General features: G+C 43.0%; 1 protein-coding gene across 1 annotated transcript in view; it reads left to right on the top strand.

The window, feature by feature from the left end:
- LOC134538581 (unconventional myosin-XV) overlaps positions 1–17,775 on the top strand; it is a 205,305-nt gene that overhangs the window by 28,073 nt on the left and 159,457 nt on the right. Inside the window, exon 4 of the mRNA XM_063380005.1 lies at positions 15,824–15,912. Coding sequence (XP_063236075.1) covers positions 15,824–15,912 — 89 coding nt within the window. The remainder of the gene's footprint in view (positions 1–15,823; positions 15,913–17,775) is intronic.

Below are 17,775 nucleotides of genomic sequence, written 5' to 3'. Positions count from 1 at the left end.
TGGTTCCACTGTTAATCTGGAGGACAGAGGGCCAATTAGAGACCCTAACTCATAGAAGTGTCGAATCACAGACCACCCAGTCGAGACGACTCACAAGTCAGCAGCCAATGAACAGTTGGCATTTGCCCGAGTGTGCAGAGGATATTGGAGTCTATCCTGAAGGTCAATGAACCAGCGAATTTTTCCGGTCTCTAACAATATTCCATTGATTAGATGTTTAAAACAGCCTTCACACAGTCCTTATGTTGAAAACCAGTGTTTTTTTTTCCTTCAGCATTCCCCCTCACACAGTTGCAGTAGCATTTCTTTATCTTCAACATCTCCTAAACGTTAAATAAAAGCAACAAACGCGATGAGCTCTCTCATATTCTAAGTGCCAAAAACCGGACAGCGTCTGGCGCTCTTGTAGGAGTCGCTATTCATGGGTCAGCCGTGCTGCGTCCGACTCACTATAGCTGCGTCAGACGTGCTGCGTCAGACGTGCTGCGTCAGACGCTGCGTAGGCATCGCACCTTAACTTCAGGGGGGAGTGGGAGACGGGACTTGAGCTCCGGGCGCTAAACTGCCGGAGTCATTTTCACTATAGGTATTTACTTGAATGCTGCAGTGTTAGAACACAAAATAAAATGAAGGGCAGATGAACTGAATTGAAAGATAGGTACATACATATCTTCAAACACTTAAAAACTGGTATTTTTCGCGTACTTTCAAATTTGCGATGTATTAATTTTTAGGCATTAACCAAGCACCCAAAAGAATTATGAAATCCAAAGAAATAGTAATTTGGAAAAAAAATATTTAAAAAAAAAATGGTTGTCTGTAAAGTCGGTTTACGGACGATAGTTTAACGTGAAAACGTCATAACAAAACATTGATGAATTGATTGCATACTTTTATGAATAATTGAATATTTTTATTGAATTATCACTATTTTGCATAGATACAAAGAAGGAGTGAAATGAAATCTACAATTTAATTGATAAATTTACTTTTATTTGCACTCTCTAATTCAAACATGTTTATTACTTTAACGAAGAGATTATTTTAACTATAACTTTTATACATGTTTGCTATTTAACTTCTTCCAATCTGTGTTATTCTGTTCAGGATAGGACGATGATAGGAAAAGTAGGAAACGAATGGGAGTGTTTTAAGTTTAATGTGCCTCGAAAAAGTCAAATCGATGGTTGTTCCAATCGAGTGGAAGAGAGATCGATGCGGCGCAAGCGTACGATGAGCGTAACGGGACATTGTGCGTTACGGGACAATGTGCGTAACGGGACACTTTTTCGTGCGTGCAGCCGGCGTTCATCGATTTATTAGATGTTGTCACGTCAAAAAATTTCAAAAATGGAGACGGATTAAGGAATAATATAATATTTGATACGAAGCTCCCATTGAACACAGTGTTACTGATGGGTTGAACTACTACTAGCGCCGTTGGTTCGCGGGGCCACCGCGGGACACGCCGCGGCGGAGGGCAGGTCTGCAAGCCCGCGCCCGAATCGCGTGCGTGCAGCTAGCTCGCGCTCCGCCGGCTCCCGTGATTGCAGGCACCGTTGCCAACTGCTGCAACCTGCTGCCCGCTGCTGCCAACTGCTGCCCGCAACATCCCGTCACGTCACGCAACCAGTGACCGCATAGCGGCCGCTGCGTTTCACTGGCTACACCGTCAGCAATTACCTACCCCCTTCAATTCATCGAAGAACTAAATTCACCCCCCCCCCCCTCCAACCCTCCTTTTACATTTAAAGGGAGGGCTGGATAACACTACGATTTTAAAGTAAAAAGTAATTCATCCCACGAAATTTAATTTAATTTCATTGGCCACTTGCAATCCCCCCACTGCTTCGCAGCAATATTCTCAGAAACACCGTGTACAAAAAAAACGCCGAAACGAAACTTTCACGTAACCAAGTCAGGAGGTTAGGGGTCGCATCTGGCGGCCTGGGACTCCTATGCGGGCCTCTGGGGTTCGATGCCAAGTTCCGGTGCTTGGCCCCTAGGTCCGCTACTGGCGATGATGAGAAACCCTGTTAGATGACTGCTTGGGGTTGCTTCATTGAGCAATAATTCTGGGCCCACGAAGAACTCTGGTTACAAATGAATCCAGCGATCTTCGTGAATTTACGGCTATCATCGTTTATCTCCGGACACCGAGATCTCTTTCTTTGAACACGAATCCAAAATAATATTCTTGGTATATTATCAAAAATTCGAAAACTTGTTAAGTACACTCTTTTTTTTCCACGTGATAGTTTATCTATGTTTGGAACTAAACATACCATACTGAAATCAAAATATGGCGCAGTTTCGCCGGGGGGGGGGGGGGGGGGGGCGGGGGATGCTGATTTGTATCCCCTTGGAAAGGGTACGTTTCATAATTTTGGTGGCGGTAGTGTAGCTGGGTAGAAACTGGAAAGGTGCCCTTTCCGATTTCTTAAAATGTTTCTGTTTTAATGCAAATATGCACTGGAAAGGTATCCCCTCGGAAAGGGTACCTTTCAGAATTTTGCTTTTTCATAGTCCAATCAAAGTCATAACTTCAAGAATTAAGAAAGTATTTTTTTTTTTTTTTACATTTCATTTGAAGTAGTTTTGAATCATGTCGTAAGTAACGATTCATAGGTTAGGATCATAAGCAATATAAAAAAAAAACTTTAAAATATTGTGGACGGTTGGTTGGGTTAGTATAGCTACATTAAAAATGCTATGAAATCATGTGATACCTTTCCAGTGCATATTTGCATTAAAACGAAAACATTTAAATAAATCTGAAAGGGTATCTTTCCAGTTTCTACTCAGCTGCACTACCGCCACCGAAAGTATGAAAGGTACCCTTTCCAAGGGGATACAATTCTATCGTCCCGTAGTCTCTAAGGAGATTCAGTTATTTGAAACCACTAATAACTGTTCGTTCATTTGAGGTTAATTATTCGTTGGAAAGTCCGTAAATTTACAGTAATTGCCAACAGCGTGCGCCACTCCGTGGCAGCTCTCGCATTGGTCGGTGGTCGGTTCTGGCAAGTGTGCCCCTTCGGCGCTGATTGGTCCGTTGTGTTGGCGCCGTAATCGCTGGCTAGTTCCGCCTCTGCGCGTCCTTGTATTCTGCGCTCCTGCTCACTGCCAGTCTTCTTCACTGTCGAAACTCTCACGTCAAATCTACTATTCACACTGGTTACAATCTATCCATGGATGGAGTGGATGTCTGTTCTGAAGTTGAAGCCAACTGGTTAGCAAAACAAATCGTAGCTGTATAAAGGCTAATAGGTAGGGGCATGCAGATTTCGCGAAAAGATTTAGAGACTAGATGACAGTTAAAACACTATAGCATCATCTGTGTTTCGTGATGGGGTGAGTTTCTCCCAGGTACATATCGATTGTAACAACACCAATCGCAGTGACTCAGTGCGGAAGTAAACGCGTCCTGAGTGGCCCGGTCGAGTAAGGCAACGACTTCTCTCGCAGTCAGCCGCCAATCACAAGGAAGAAACCGCTGGTGCGTGTGTTTCATATCTGTAAAGTTTCCTTCCTGATCTGGGTTGGGTCTCGTCTGTGTGATGGTGAGTTGACCGATTAAGATGTGGTGGTTCTACAGTTCAATATCTGCAGTTCATTAAGAAATAAATCCAGTCTATTAAAAACTATTCCAACAATCATGGGAATAAGAATAAACTTGTGTCGCGCAATTAAAGTGTATGTTGTCAGTTTTTGACGTGACAACGTCTAATAAATCGATGAACGCCGGCTGCACGCAAGAAAATGGATGACTCATTGTCCCGTTACGCACATTGTCCCGTTACGCTCATTGTACGCTTGCGCCGCATCTATCTCTCTTCCACTCGATTGGAACAACCATCGATTTGACTTTTTCGAGGCACATTAAACTTGAAACACTCCCATTCGTTTCCTACTTTTCCTATCATCGTCCTATCCTTAAAAGAATAACACAGATTGGAAGAAGTTAAATAGCAAACATGTATAAAAGTTATAGTTAAAATAATCTGTTCGTTAAAGTAATAAACATATTTGAATTAACGAGTGCAAATAAAAGCAAATTTAACAATTAAAGTGTAAAATTCTATTCATTCCTTCTTTGTATCCATACAAAATAGTGATAATTCAATAAAAAATGATTCAATTTTGTCCATAAAAGTATGCAATCATTTCATCAATGTTTTGTTATGACGTTGTCACGTTAAACTATCGTCCGTAAACCGACTTTACAGACGACCAATTTTTTTTTATGGTAAGTTTACGAAACTTGAAATGCGGAAGTTTCTCCTCGATGACTGCCACCGGACGCACAGGTGCGACAGGTTGGATGGAGGCGCAGAAAGCAGGAACGCAGACTCCAGACGGGCGAGGCGTGTGCTGGAATGCTCGTCGCGGGCAACAACAGTAACGACTGGGCGCGCCGGGCGGCGACGGGCCAAGGCGACCGACCGCCTGCCCTGGGGCGTCGCCAGCCCGACCGCTCCCTTCCTGCTCGTGCGTTCGAGTCTCCCGTCTCCCGTCTCCCGTCTCTCGCCGCTCCACCGAGTTCAGTGAGCGGCCGACCGCGTTCTGGGGCGGGTCGCTGCGTCTGGCGCGGGGGGAGTGTCGCCGGTTCGAGTCCCCGCGGGTGTGTCGCGCGTCTGTGTGTAGCGAGTGACGGCGTCTGCTCTAGTCGGCCGGAAGGGGGAACAGCCTAGAAGGACTGTCTCCCGGCGGAGTACCTACCTCGCTTGCGCGTGTGCGCGCGTGTGCGCGCGTGTGTGTACCGAAGCGATCGCCGGCGCTGTCGAGTCCCCGGCCGCTTGTCGACGGAGAGAAATCGCGCGCGCCGGTCGCCGACCCCGAATGTCCGCGTCTGTCCGCGTCACTCGCGACTGCTGCAGCTCCCGGGGAAGGCTGTCGCGGCGAGGAAGCTGCGTTCTTGTAGAGGCAGCCATAGCTCGAGATAAGCCGCGGGCACGGCTTGACCGCCTGCTCTTGGCGGAACAGTAGTCTCTCAAGAGGGATCCCCGGGGGTTTACTCGAAGACGCGTTCAGAGAAAGAGAGAGAGAGATAGAGAGAGAGAGAGAGAGGGGGGTGTGAGAAGCGCGGAACAAGAAGACACCGAGGGACCTGCAGGTGGTGGAAGCCCCGCCACGCGCGACGCCTGAGCGGGCCCCCCGCAAGAACGGCGACAGTGGACGGATCCAGGATTTTTGATTTCGGGAAAGGGGGCTTTGACCCAAGTTGAGGCTAGGAAGCTCTTTATCAAGGCAAACACTGAAAAACAACAATAGTGGACCCAGATATGCTTTTGGAGGGGGCTTGAGGCCCCTCTGGACCCGCTACTGGACGGCGATGGAAGGCCGCGGGAGGCGGGAGCCCTTCCTGCGGCTGCGCAACAGGGCGACCTCGTGGTCGGAGACGGACGTGTCCTCGCTGGGCGTGGACTGCTGCGCGGCCCAGAGGCGGCGCTCCGACGCGGGGCAGGTGTCCTGCGAGGCAGAGGCCGCAGAGCCGCTGTACGCCCGGCCGCGCCCCGTCGCGGGGGAAGACGGCGAGTGCGCGACCCCGGGCGCCAGGTCGTGGCGCCGCCGTCAGCGCCGGGTGTCGCCGCGCCGCCTGGCCGAGCTCTGCGTGCAGGTGCTGGTGCACCACGTGAGTGCCGTCGGCGGGCTTACACCATTAGGCCTCACCGTCGTCCAATACAGCTTCCGTGCTAACATTTTTTTTTTGGCGTGACATGCCATAAGTATGGGCCTTGCATATTTCGCGAAAAGATTCCGAGACTAGCTGAAAGTTAAAACACTGTGACTTGATGTAAGTTTTTGGACATACGCCATTGCTAAGATCTTTTGCTGTTGAAGAAAAACTAATAAATAAAATAAATAAATAAAAATACCCAAAAAAGACAAATAACACACAAAATTAAGCAAACAATTGCTGTTGTCAACAAGGATATGAACACCACAAAATATTCCTTGTTGACAACAGCAATTGTTTGCTTAATTTTGTGTGTTTTTTGTCTTTTTTGGGTATTTTTATTTATTTATTTTATTTATTAGTTTTTCTTCAACAGAACAAGTTCTTAGCAATGGCGTATGTCCAAAAACTTACATCAACTCATGCACTCCCATTGCACAAATCTTTTAAAGATAACCTTAAAACACTGTGTTTCGTGATTGGGTGCAATTCTTTTCAGGCGCAGGTCGATTGTCACAACACCAATCACAGTGATTTAGTGCGGAAGCAAACACGACCTGAGCGGCTCGGTCAAAAAGGGCAACGACTTCTCTCGCCAGACGGCCGCCAATCACAGGGAAGAAACCTCTGGTGCGGGTGTACCTTGTTGCAGTCTAATAGGCGTTCAGGATTTATTCGCGAAAACTACCTGCCCCTAGCCATAAGACTAAGCTTTAGCTGCTTGTTGAAGTCAACATTTGTGAACTGGTGCGATTAACATGACAATTGTACTCGTCCCCGTGAAATAATAATTTATTTACTTGCGGCGCTTACAGACTTCAGCCTGTTAGTAAACACGTGGTTGCAACAAGGTGTAGAAGGTCTGGGAGACATGATTTATGTCTTGACATGCCAAAAAATTAAGATGAATAGTTCAAAATTAGAAAAAAAAAATATGCAAAAATTCAAGTTAGCGCGCCCTAATTCCTCCTAACACGCAGGATTTCGGTTCACTGTCGTTACAACGGCTTCACAATCACACGCTTCTGAGCCAACTGGTCCTCGACTATATGAGCACATTAAGTCGAGGGTCGATGCACACGCTACCATCGTTACTCGCTAGGGGAAACACAGCGGACGTTTTCGTGAGTCGGTGAGGTTTTCTCTGGGTATTCCCGCATCCTAGCCCATTCGTTCCTTCAATTATTCATTTTTATTCCGTCATCCTCCGCATCGTCTCCAATGACCTTGCTGTTGACGATACGTTAAGCCCTATATATTTAATTGATTAATTAATTCATGCATTGACAGTGCATTATCGTTTCGCGTTATTTTTGAAGACCCCTGCTTGCGTCATTCGTTTTCGTATGCATTTGTAGAATGTTGTATGTTTATAAGAGATAGTTTCGCCCACTAAGCTTTTTATTTTCTTCAGAAGTTTTACTTAATAGTTTTTTTACCTAGTGTTCAAAAACGTGTCGTTGTTTTAGAGAGTATTTCATGAAAGTAAGAATGAAACTGTGTATATATACACTTATATACTACACGATGGGTTTTAATTCGACATACAAACATCAGTTGCAGGTTATCTCGAAAAATATAAGTTAAAACAGCTGTACGACTTTAGTTCTAAAGTGCATTACATAGAGCGTATGGATTATGTTTAACTGGATTTTTTTTTCCTTCATTGAAATAATTGCGGGTCTAAACACGATCCAAAAATATTGGTAAACCATAGGTGTTACTCCCAATTATTTTAATAAAATAATTTTGCTACAGCTACAAGATAATTCGCGGGGGTTGTAGAACTTCGTTCAATTTTCACGTAGTGTTCCATCTTGAACACACTAATTTGCTCGTTACCAAGGAGAGATGTTACACAACACTGGCGAGTACTAAAGTACTTGCTCACGTTTATTTTTTAGCTTCTAAGTTATTAAACGACAGAAAAAAATTTTCTAGTTAATACTGGTTTGGATCCATCCAAGAAATTACCTTTTATAGGTTTTTGTCATTTTTAGATCCTCTCAACAATCTCTTCATCATGAACAGGTTTAAGTTCGTACTAAGTAAAAAAGTAATGATTTCATAACAATTACTGGTTATTACGGATGGCTAGAAATTATTTACGTCAGACTACCAACGTACCTATGTTTTGTAGATATTTTAATTTCACAAAACGTTCGAGATTTTTTTTGTATCTGATCTTATAACACATCCCCAGAAGCGTTGCGTGCAGATACACTCCACGGATGGGCGGATCTTACCCAACCGATGGTACACGATGTAACCTTTATCTTCGCGATTCATGTTCCGTTGCCTTTAGAGCTTCAAATTGCTAACGCCATGCCGGTGGTTGGATTATTCTAGATACTGGCGGAGTAGGAGTTCGTCGATGCTGCCGAAGTAGCGAAATATTGTTATTTTGCCCTTCCGTGACGGTATAAAGGAGGGGGGGGGGGGGGACATCTTCCTCTACTTCCTTTCGTTCCTTTTTCCTTTCTCACTTTTAAATATTTGTCGCATTATGTTAGCAAAATTATACTTTTGACGGTATCGTTCTGTAAATTGAAAATGGTTTTAATTTTTCGTGATATTTTCTTTCAAACAGGTTAAAAATTATTTCATAACATTGATAGTCATACTTGGTTAAGTAGACCCTTGTCTACTATGAACTAAATGACACTGTAAAGTTATTGAGATACTAGCCACATGCCGCAGATGGGAAAGTATTTGATCCTCATTTTTAATGAATTACCAAAAACGATTATATAACTGACTTTTATTTATAAACATAAACCTAAACACCAATGTCCATATTTCGTACTTTTAAAAATGACATACCCCATACAAACTTTCACCCCCTATTTAACCCCTTTATGGGGTGATAATTTCAAAAAATCCTTTCTTATTGCTCACCTACGTCATGTAAGGAACTCCTAAGCAAAATTTTACGCTTCTGGATTCACCGGTCTAAACTGTGCTTTATCTGTCAGTCAGTGTTAGGGTTTTATTGAGTGGACCTGAGAAACCCCCACCTAGGAATGTTTTTCGATCCCTCGAACACATGGCATATGCTAATTTTTTTGGTTATTTTCTTTTTTGTACTGATATGTTAATTCAGTTTTTATTTAAACGTATTTGTAGGGACTGGAAAAATTCGCGGTTTCAATGACCACTAGGATAGACTCCACGATTCTCTATGTACTCGGGCAACTATCACCTGGTCATTGGCTACCGACTCGGGACACCTGTTTACTGCGATTCTTGTGATTCGATACTTCTTTTGTTGAGTGTTTGCCATTGGCTCAGAGTCCTTCAGGTAAATTGCGGTCCAATCACTGCTGCAGCATTAAGCTAAACGAGTTTGGATTCCAGCCTGTCTCGAAAGGAATCCGCGAATTTTTTCTGTCTCTACGTATTTGTGACAATTTTTGGTATGTGTAGGCTATAACATCAGGTTTACTTTGATTGTACCTAGTTAGTAAATATGTATGAGGTTAGGTTTAAGCCAAGGCGGCACGCCTGAACTTCGCCACTTAAAATAAGGCAATAAATAAATTTTAAAAATTGGTTGTCTGTAAAGTTGGTTTACGGACGATAGTTTAACGTGATAACGTCATAACAAATCATTGATGAAATGATTGCATACATTTATGAATAAAATTGAATCATTTTTATTGAATTATCACTATTTTGTATGGATACAAAGGAGTGAAATGAAATCTACAATTTAATTGATAAATTTATTTTTATTTGCACTCATTAATTCAAATATGTTTATTACTTTAACGAAGAGATTATTTTAACTATAACTTTTATACATGTTTGCTATTTAACTTCTTCCAATCTGTGTTATTCTGTTCAGGATAGGACGATGATAGGAAAAGTAGGAAAAGAATGGGAGTGTTTCAAGTTTAATGTGCCTCGAGAAAGTCATATCAATGGTTGTTCCAATCGAGTGGAAGAGAGATAAATGCGGCGCAAGCGTACAATGAGCGTAACGGGACACAGCGTAACGGGACAATGTGCGTAACGGGACACTTTTTCGTGCGCGCAGCCAGCGTTCATCGATTTATTAGACGTTGTCACGTCAATAAATGCTTGGTGAACTGGGATGTCACTTGCCCCAGGCTGGACCCAGTCAGAGTCCCGCCGCGCCGTCTTGACGGTTGATTGGTTCGAGGGAATCTCGGGTTGTATCTCTCAGGCGGCGTGGAACAGTTTCGCTTTCCTCGCAAAGGAAACCTGACGGCCGACGAGCGCGGGGAAAGCTGCTACGACCAGCTACGACCCGCTACGACCAGCCGCTACGACCCCGGGCGAGAGTCGCCGGCCTCGCGGCTCGATATTGTCGATACTGCAGTCGGGGCGAAACCTCTGGTGTGCGGAGTATCACGTGACCGTGGGCCTCTCTTGCCGGGGGGGGGGGGGGGGGGGGGGGGACATGTCCACTCCAAAAATTCCTTGTGGAATATTTAATTTATGACGGTTTATTATAATATTATTCTTGCATTATCTATGTTTACTGTTTTATACATAAGAAGTGGGAGTGATATTCAGCAGAATAGCACTCAAGGGTAATTTTTTTTAATTTTTCTTATTTTCAAGTTTCTACGATTCTCAGAATAAAAATCTTTCATTTACTAAATGTCCAAAGCATTCTACACAAAACACAATTCTTCATTCAACATTACATTAACATTATTATTAGGGACCGGAAAAATTCGCGGGTTGAATGACCTGTAGGATGAACTCCATAGTTCTACGTACACTCTGTCAAATGCCACCCACTCATTGGCTGCTTGCTGTCTGGTGAGACGTCCCAATGTAGCAGCCAGTGATTCGATAAAGCTTTGGTTGGGTGTTTCTCATTGGCCCCAGAGTCATCCAGGTGAGTTGTGAACCAATAGCAGAGGCAGCACTGAGGTATAACGATTTGTATTATAGCCTATCGCGAAATTGAATTCGCGAATTTTTTTCCGGTCTCTACATATCGGGGCTGTTTTGAGTAGCGCCTCCCTCCCCCCCCCCCCTCCCCGGTTCCGACAGCCCACGAGGAGACGGCACTAGCCTCGCTGGTCTGTGCCGCAGCGTGTGACGCGGCCCCTGCCTCGTGTAACACGGGCGGGAGAGAGGCGGCGGCAGGCGGAAGCGAAGCGCTGGTCCGGAGACCCGTTACCCCGCGCGCTTACACGCAGCCCGCCGCCTGCGACCTCCCCGGCCCTCGGGACAAGCGACGGACGTTGTATTCTTTACTGATAGTTTTCCAACATCTACGCCTTTTCTTTTTGACGTGACAACGTCTAATAAATCGATGAACGCCGGCTGCACGCACGAAAAAGTGTCCCTTTACGCACATTGTTCCGTTACGCTGTGTCCCGTTACGCACATTATTCCGTTACGCTGTGTCCCGTTACGCACATTATTCCGTTACGCTGTGTCCTGTTACGCAAATTGTTTCGATACGCTGTGTCCCGTTACGCTCATTGTACGCTTGCGCCGCATCTATCTCTCTTCCATTCGACTGTTCATAAAATGAAGTGAAAAGTTAATGTGGTTTTCATTGCTTATTACAACAACAATTTCGGCAATAAATGCTAATTATTCTTTCATTTTAAAAATTTGATTACTAGTATAATTTCAAGTATTTATTCTTTTATTATTAAAATAAAAATGATTCAATTTTATTCATAAAGTATGCAATCATTTCATTAATGTTTTGTTATGACGTTGTCACGTTAAACTATCGTCCGTAAACCGACTTTACAGACAACCAATTTTTTTATGTGTAAACATCTTGGCTGTCGGTACGTGGCTCTTTGGCAGGCGGAATCTCATGAACGGAACGGAAGTCGCTGTAACCCACGGTGCCGAAGTCGACAAGATGGCGCACCCACGTGTAGCAACACAAACCCATGTATAGTCACTTTCGTAAATATTAGGGAACATAGGTACCAGACGCATTGGTGTGCCAAATGAAACTTTATGGTAGTACGACTACCCTGGAATATATATTTGGTAAACTAAAATAGTCATAGTAAAAGGCAATTGCAAATACGTAAGAAACCTGGCATTGCAATATTGTTACGACCTATGTGGGGAGAACTGGGTACGTAAGCGATAGCCCAATTAAGTTTTATTACAGTCTTATTAATTACTAATTTTTACATAAATAATTGTTTTTATTACAGTCTTATTAATTACTAATTTTTACATAAATAATTGTACTTAAAATGTCTGATCACAAATCATTGGCACTTAAAAAAAAAAAAAATATTCTCAAGTCACTCAAAATGTCTGTCAAGTTCCGCAGTTCGCACTCCTCACTGGAGCTAGGCTCCACAGTGGTTAGTCCCCTCACCTCGCGCCTGTCCACACACTCGCGCCACTCAGCCGCCGCACTCTCACGTTACAGTAGAACTCCGCGTCGCGCCACTCTAGGGTTGGGTTGGGAAGGAGGGGGGGGGGTAGGTTTTCTCTCACCCTCTTCGCCGATGTCGCACTTCCCTTCGCTCTCGGAACTCTGGAACTGTCGCGGAGCCCGTTACAGGACTAGCGCAACTGAAGCGGCGCCCTTCTCGAACCGACGAGAGCGGTTGTGACCAGTCGCGCCATCCCGAGCCGACCCGAAGCCCGAAAAGTCCAGAAAGGCGCTGCTCATTCGCGCCACTCCGCGCGGCAGGCCCGCGGAATTCCCAAGGCCGCTCAGGGATAGATAACGGAGCCGAGGAAGGAGGATGCGCGGTGGTAATTCGGCCAGGATGCGCGTGGCATGCCTTACGTCAGTGGTCGGTGCGTGACGTCAGTAGCCGTGCGGGCCCGCCAGCCAGCCCCGAACCTGCCTGCATTCGTAACAACATTATACTACCATTTTTCCCCTTGAAAACGCCCAGCAGGCTCGGTAGAGCGCGCGCTTGTAACGTCCAAGGGGCGAATTTTTGACTTCAAGGGAAAAAAAAAAATCAACATGGCATGTGTCAAGGGGCGTATCTGTGTCGGTGAGGCGGGATGATAAGCGCGACGCTCGCTGGTGCTTCTAGCGCGGTGTCTCCTCTGGACTGGCGCGCAGTCTTCACCAAGTGCATATGAGCGGTGACCGTTACATTATATTTAGGAGAAATTAAGATAAAGGTGTAATGCAAGTCCCTTAAGTTCTTTCTAGATATTTTTTACGGGTTATTTTTATGCCTAGAGTATTACTCTGAAAACACAGTTTTAAAACAAGAGTGCAACCGAATGTGTGTCCGGGTAGGCGGGGGGGGGGGGGGGGGGGCTTGAACAAAGGTAACAACAGGGAACGACCAAAAAATAATGTTACGACCTAAAAAACGGCGGAACACGAGTTGGCGTCTTTCGGCGCGTAGCTCTCTCCATTAATTACGATCTGTAAATACTGCGGGCCGCTAATTGGTGGGAAGTAGCGCGGGGAGAGCACCGTGCTCCACAAACACAGCACGCGTCGGGTGCTCCGTAACTCCGGAGTCACGTGACACGACGTGCAGCCAATCAGGTGGCTCGGACGATTCCGCGCCTCGCCGAACTCCAACTGTCGACGGGCGGTCGCGGGCGGATGGAATTATAACGTAAAGACGCGGAATTTAAAACAGCCCGTCCGTCAAACTTTTGTCCGTGTACGCCACGCATCCGGACGAGAGAATTACAACTGGACTTCATCCGTACGTCAAATAAGTGCTGCCAACAATACACGTTTTTTTTTTCTCTCTCGAAGATTTATACTGATGTTGTTTTGCTATTTGTGTCGTGTTTTTTTTTTTTTTTTTTGGGTCTGTATTGTTTTGGAATGTCCCTTGGAACAATTCAGATTCGTGATTGAATTGTTTCGACACGAGTTTAAGAGCCGAAATGTTTATTTTACAAAAAACATCTGGACGACCTGTACAAACACCACAGGCCTGTATTCAGGTAACAATTGACTGCCGCGTCCAAAACCATGGATATATATATATATATATATATATATATATATAAAATCCACCGTCCTCCGTCTAAAGCTAGAGCTTGACAGATGGAATTTTTCGGACCATCCGATTGGTTGCAGGTCTCGTGACCGACGGGCTATCGTAATTACGGCTTTATATAAAAAAAATGAAAGACATTGTCTTTATTTTGAAAGGTTAATTTTGACTATTTACAACAAATAAATCATACATCAAATTGAAGGTAAAACAATCTAGTTATTCTTAATATGGTTCAAATTATCTATACGGCGATTGCTCGAAACACGTTGCTAATCGATTTGTGTTATACATATCGATTTATATCGTTACGCACTTTCGATCACGGTATTTCATTTGTAGATTCATAGATGGCAGCGTAATCGGCGATTGTTTGTAGGTACACAAAAACAGCGTTGAGTTTCCGGTCTTTCTGATATATGGTCGTTGCTCGGAGCCTCGCCTGTCTGGAGTCTGCGAGCTATATCTACGGCTACCAGACATTTGAATCGGCACATGGTAAAAGGGCCTCAGTCCAAGCAATCCAGTTTTGATAAAAACGAATAAACCTGTCTCTAAGCAACCCTTTTAGCGTACGTTAAGAGTTTCCCTAGCTAATATTAGCTAATCCGCGCTTGTGACTCAATTCCTTTTAGCATAGATAGTTGAAGCTATCCTATAACATGCGATTTTCATGCTTAACTCACTATGCCATTTCTTTTGTGACTTAGACCCTTTTAGCATGTGCCGATTCACTTGTACATTTACATGAATAACAACTGTATTACTATAAAATAGTGTTCGCAGTAATACTGGGCTCGGGTTCTTACCCGGACATTCATGCTTTGTGTTGTCCCGGTACCTCTAAAGGCCTTTTCACAATACCGCGATGCGACACGATCTGGCGACGCGATGTAGCGAAGGCAGCGACGTAAATATATGTCGCCAGCTAGTGCACTTCATAATAGCGCGACGCGATCGCCATGCAGCTGGCGAAAAAAACCTGCACTCTGCTGCTGCTCCCCAGTGGGGATATTTTACAACATGGTTGTAAACAAAAGTTTTTGGCGGTAATATTCAGATTGTTATTATATTTGTACACTGACTGACTGGTAGAAGCATTTAATTATGGATATGAATCGCGAAGCCCATAATATATTTCTAACCAAGTATTATTTTTCTCCGTCTAATTACAATATTTGTTAGGTACTAGAAACATCGTACAAACACGGCTTTTTCTGAACTTCATCAATCAGACGCTCTTCAAAACTCATTTCAATTGAACAAAATCCACGTGTTGTTTACTAACATTACTTAGATGCATTAATACATCGTTTCTTAACTCTTGTTTTCAGTTCTTCTTCTTCTTTACCACAATCTTGTTTCTCATTGGCTGTTATTTCTGACGTCATTAGCGACATCGCCGAAGCGACGAAACAGTCTCGTCGCCAAGTGAGCTGTCGCGCATCGCGGGCGATGTAGTTGTGATTGGCTGGTTTGGTATGACGTCACGTCACATCGCGCCGCGTCGCGTCGCATCGCGGTATTGTGAAAAGGGCTTAAGGTGGACCAATCAGCGACGAGTGTCCTTTGGATACAGTTTTAGGACATTGCTATTGTAGACGGGCCTTAATAGTCAAATCGTTCTCTGAATATCTTACCATATTAACTGCACACGTTATAAGCACGATAAAACAAAATAAGGTCCAATTATATTTTCCATGGTTTAAAAAAAATCATGCTTAAATGAAACATCAATTCAAATATAAAATCTTTCGCCAATTTTCGTAAGAGTTCTCAGTATTATCTCGAAAAAAAAAAAAACGTATTTAATATATGCAAAAATAAACTGCACACATTAATAAGCATTATAAAACAAAATAAGGTTTAATCATCTTTTCCATGTTTTTTTTTAAAAGAAAAACAATTTTGAATTAAACATAAATTAAAATATAAAACTATTTCTCCATTTCCGTAAGAAGTTCTCAGTATTTTCTCGAAAAAACGTATTTCATATATCAGAGTCATGTGTTGTACGAAGTTACAGTATCTTTCATGAACTGTTTGTAGGCAACTGGTTTCCAAAATAAGGGTTTTTTTTGTGAAGGCACGGGACATTTGTTCCGTGTGTTGGCGAGGTGGGGCCCCCCAGTGTCTGTGCCGCGGGCGGGGAAAGTGACCTTGTTGTGGTTGGTGGTTGTTTCAGCCGCAGGTGTTCACGCTGAACAGCCTGGCTGGCGTGGAGAAGAGACAGGACCTGGGCCAGCATGGCGTCGAGGACATGATACAGCTGTCGTGAGTACCTCCCCCTCCTCCTCTACCACCCCCTCCAGCCTTCCTGACCGTCCGCAACGGGAAGCCTTCTTTTCACAGACGAGAGAGCCAAACTCCCATTCGTGCATCTTCGGTTTTTTTTGTTCATTGTATTATAAATACTTTAAAACATTGTGGACGGTTGATTTGGTTAGGATAGCTACATTAAAGATACTGTGAAATCATGTAAACGGTTTCCGAGCCCTGGATAGCGACATATTAAAAAGTTATTTGCTAAGCAACCATAAAATGATTTTACAGTATTTTTAATGTAGCTATACTTACCTAATATAACCAACCATCCACAATGTTTTAAAGTATTTATAATGTAGCTAACCTATCCTAATCGACCGCAAAATTTTATGCCACACCGGTTTACACAATGAGATAGAACGGGGAAAAAAAGCGAGCATGAACTTCGGGGAACTTCGGGTGTGGCTCTCTCGTCTGTGAAATGAAGGCTTCCAGTCCGCAACAGTCCGTGTCTGGTGATATCTTAGGAATAGTGATTCTTAAGAAAAAAAAAGTATTGGGACCATTCTTGTAGATAATTTTATAATATACTAGCGACCCGCCCCGTCTTCACACGGGTGCAATGCTGATACTAAATATACTAATTATAAATCTAAATATAGACTAAAAACAAAAGATAATCAACAAATATCAACAACAAATAGATACCTATTCTATTCAGTTCCTTTTTGAACTTAAATACCTTACCTTAAACTACGATTTTCGATAATTAAATTTAAAAAAAAAATATTTTACTTAACATCTAAAAACAAAAGATAATCAACAATTATCAACAACATGATCTATCTCGTAGGGTTCAGCCAGCGTTTTCAATGTAAGCGCAAAAAAATGTGTTTATTTATGACATTACATTAGAAACCTCTAAAATTATCAGTGTTTCTCTAATATATTATGCATGTATTATACATATAAACCTTCCTCTTGAATCACTGTTATCTATTAAAAAAAACCGCATCAAAATATGTTCCGTAGTTTTGAAGATCTAAGCATACATAGGGACAGACAGACAGACAGCGGGAAGCGACTTTGTTTTATACTATGTAGTGACAATGTTTGTCTGGACTATATTTTTGATAAAACTTACCGTTTTTTTGAGAATATACAAAAAAAAAACGAACATTTTGACCTTTGACCTTGAATAACTTTGTTAGCACACATGGGATGTATGGGGACCTTTTGGCACTTTATTTCTACTGGTGTACCCAAGGTCTCTACCAAAATTCAGCTCTGTCGGAATTTTTGTTATTTGATCACTATTTTTATGTCTATTTTGACCGGACTACAAGGCTGGCTTCACAATCACCGTAGCGAGTGCATGAACACTTGCTACCAAACACAATACTTCTGCTCGGTGTATCGTCAAACACACGTACTACTGGTTTAGTGGTTTTTATTTATTAAATGTATTTATATATTGAGTGTCATCCTTTTTTTTATGACACTCCTGATTATTTTATTGCGCTCTACATGTGCGAAGTCGGTTCTCAATTTAAATCCCATTGTTAACTTCAGCCAATGATATTTCGCGATGCGTCTGACACCTCTTGGCACTGTTAGTAAGTAACTATATTAACTACCAAATTATCATCCTGTGACATCTGACCAGCAATTTGTAGCACAGTTTTTTTTTTTTTTTTTCAAATATAAATAAGTAAGGGTTATTTAAATTTTTTAGATAGCAATTCTAACCACACATATTTTTTATTTTTTGTTTACTATCTTTGTTGGTGGCTTATAAGTAATAGTATTAATTAATTTTTAAAGTAGGTATTACACCTGAGCATTGCTATATTTCAAATTTTTTTTTTGCCA

This window comes from Bacillus rossius, chromosome 13, assembly GCF_032445375.1.
Source record: "Bacillus rossius redtenbacheri isolate Brsri chromosome 13, Brsri_v3, whole genome shotgun sequence".
NCBI lineage: Eukaryota > Metazoa > Arthropoda > Insecta > Phasmatodea > Bacillidae > Bacillus > Bacillus rossius.
The sequence above is the reverse complement of the archived record's forward strand: the minus strand, read 5'-3'. Positions and strand labels throughout refer to the sequence as shown.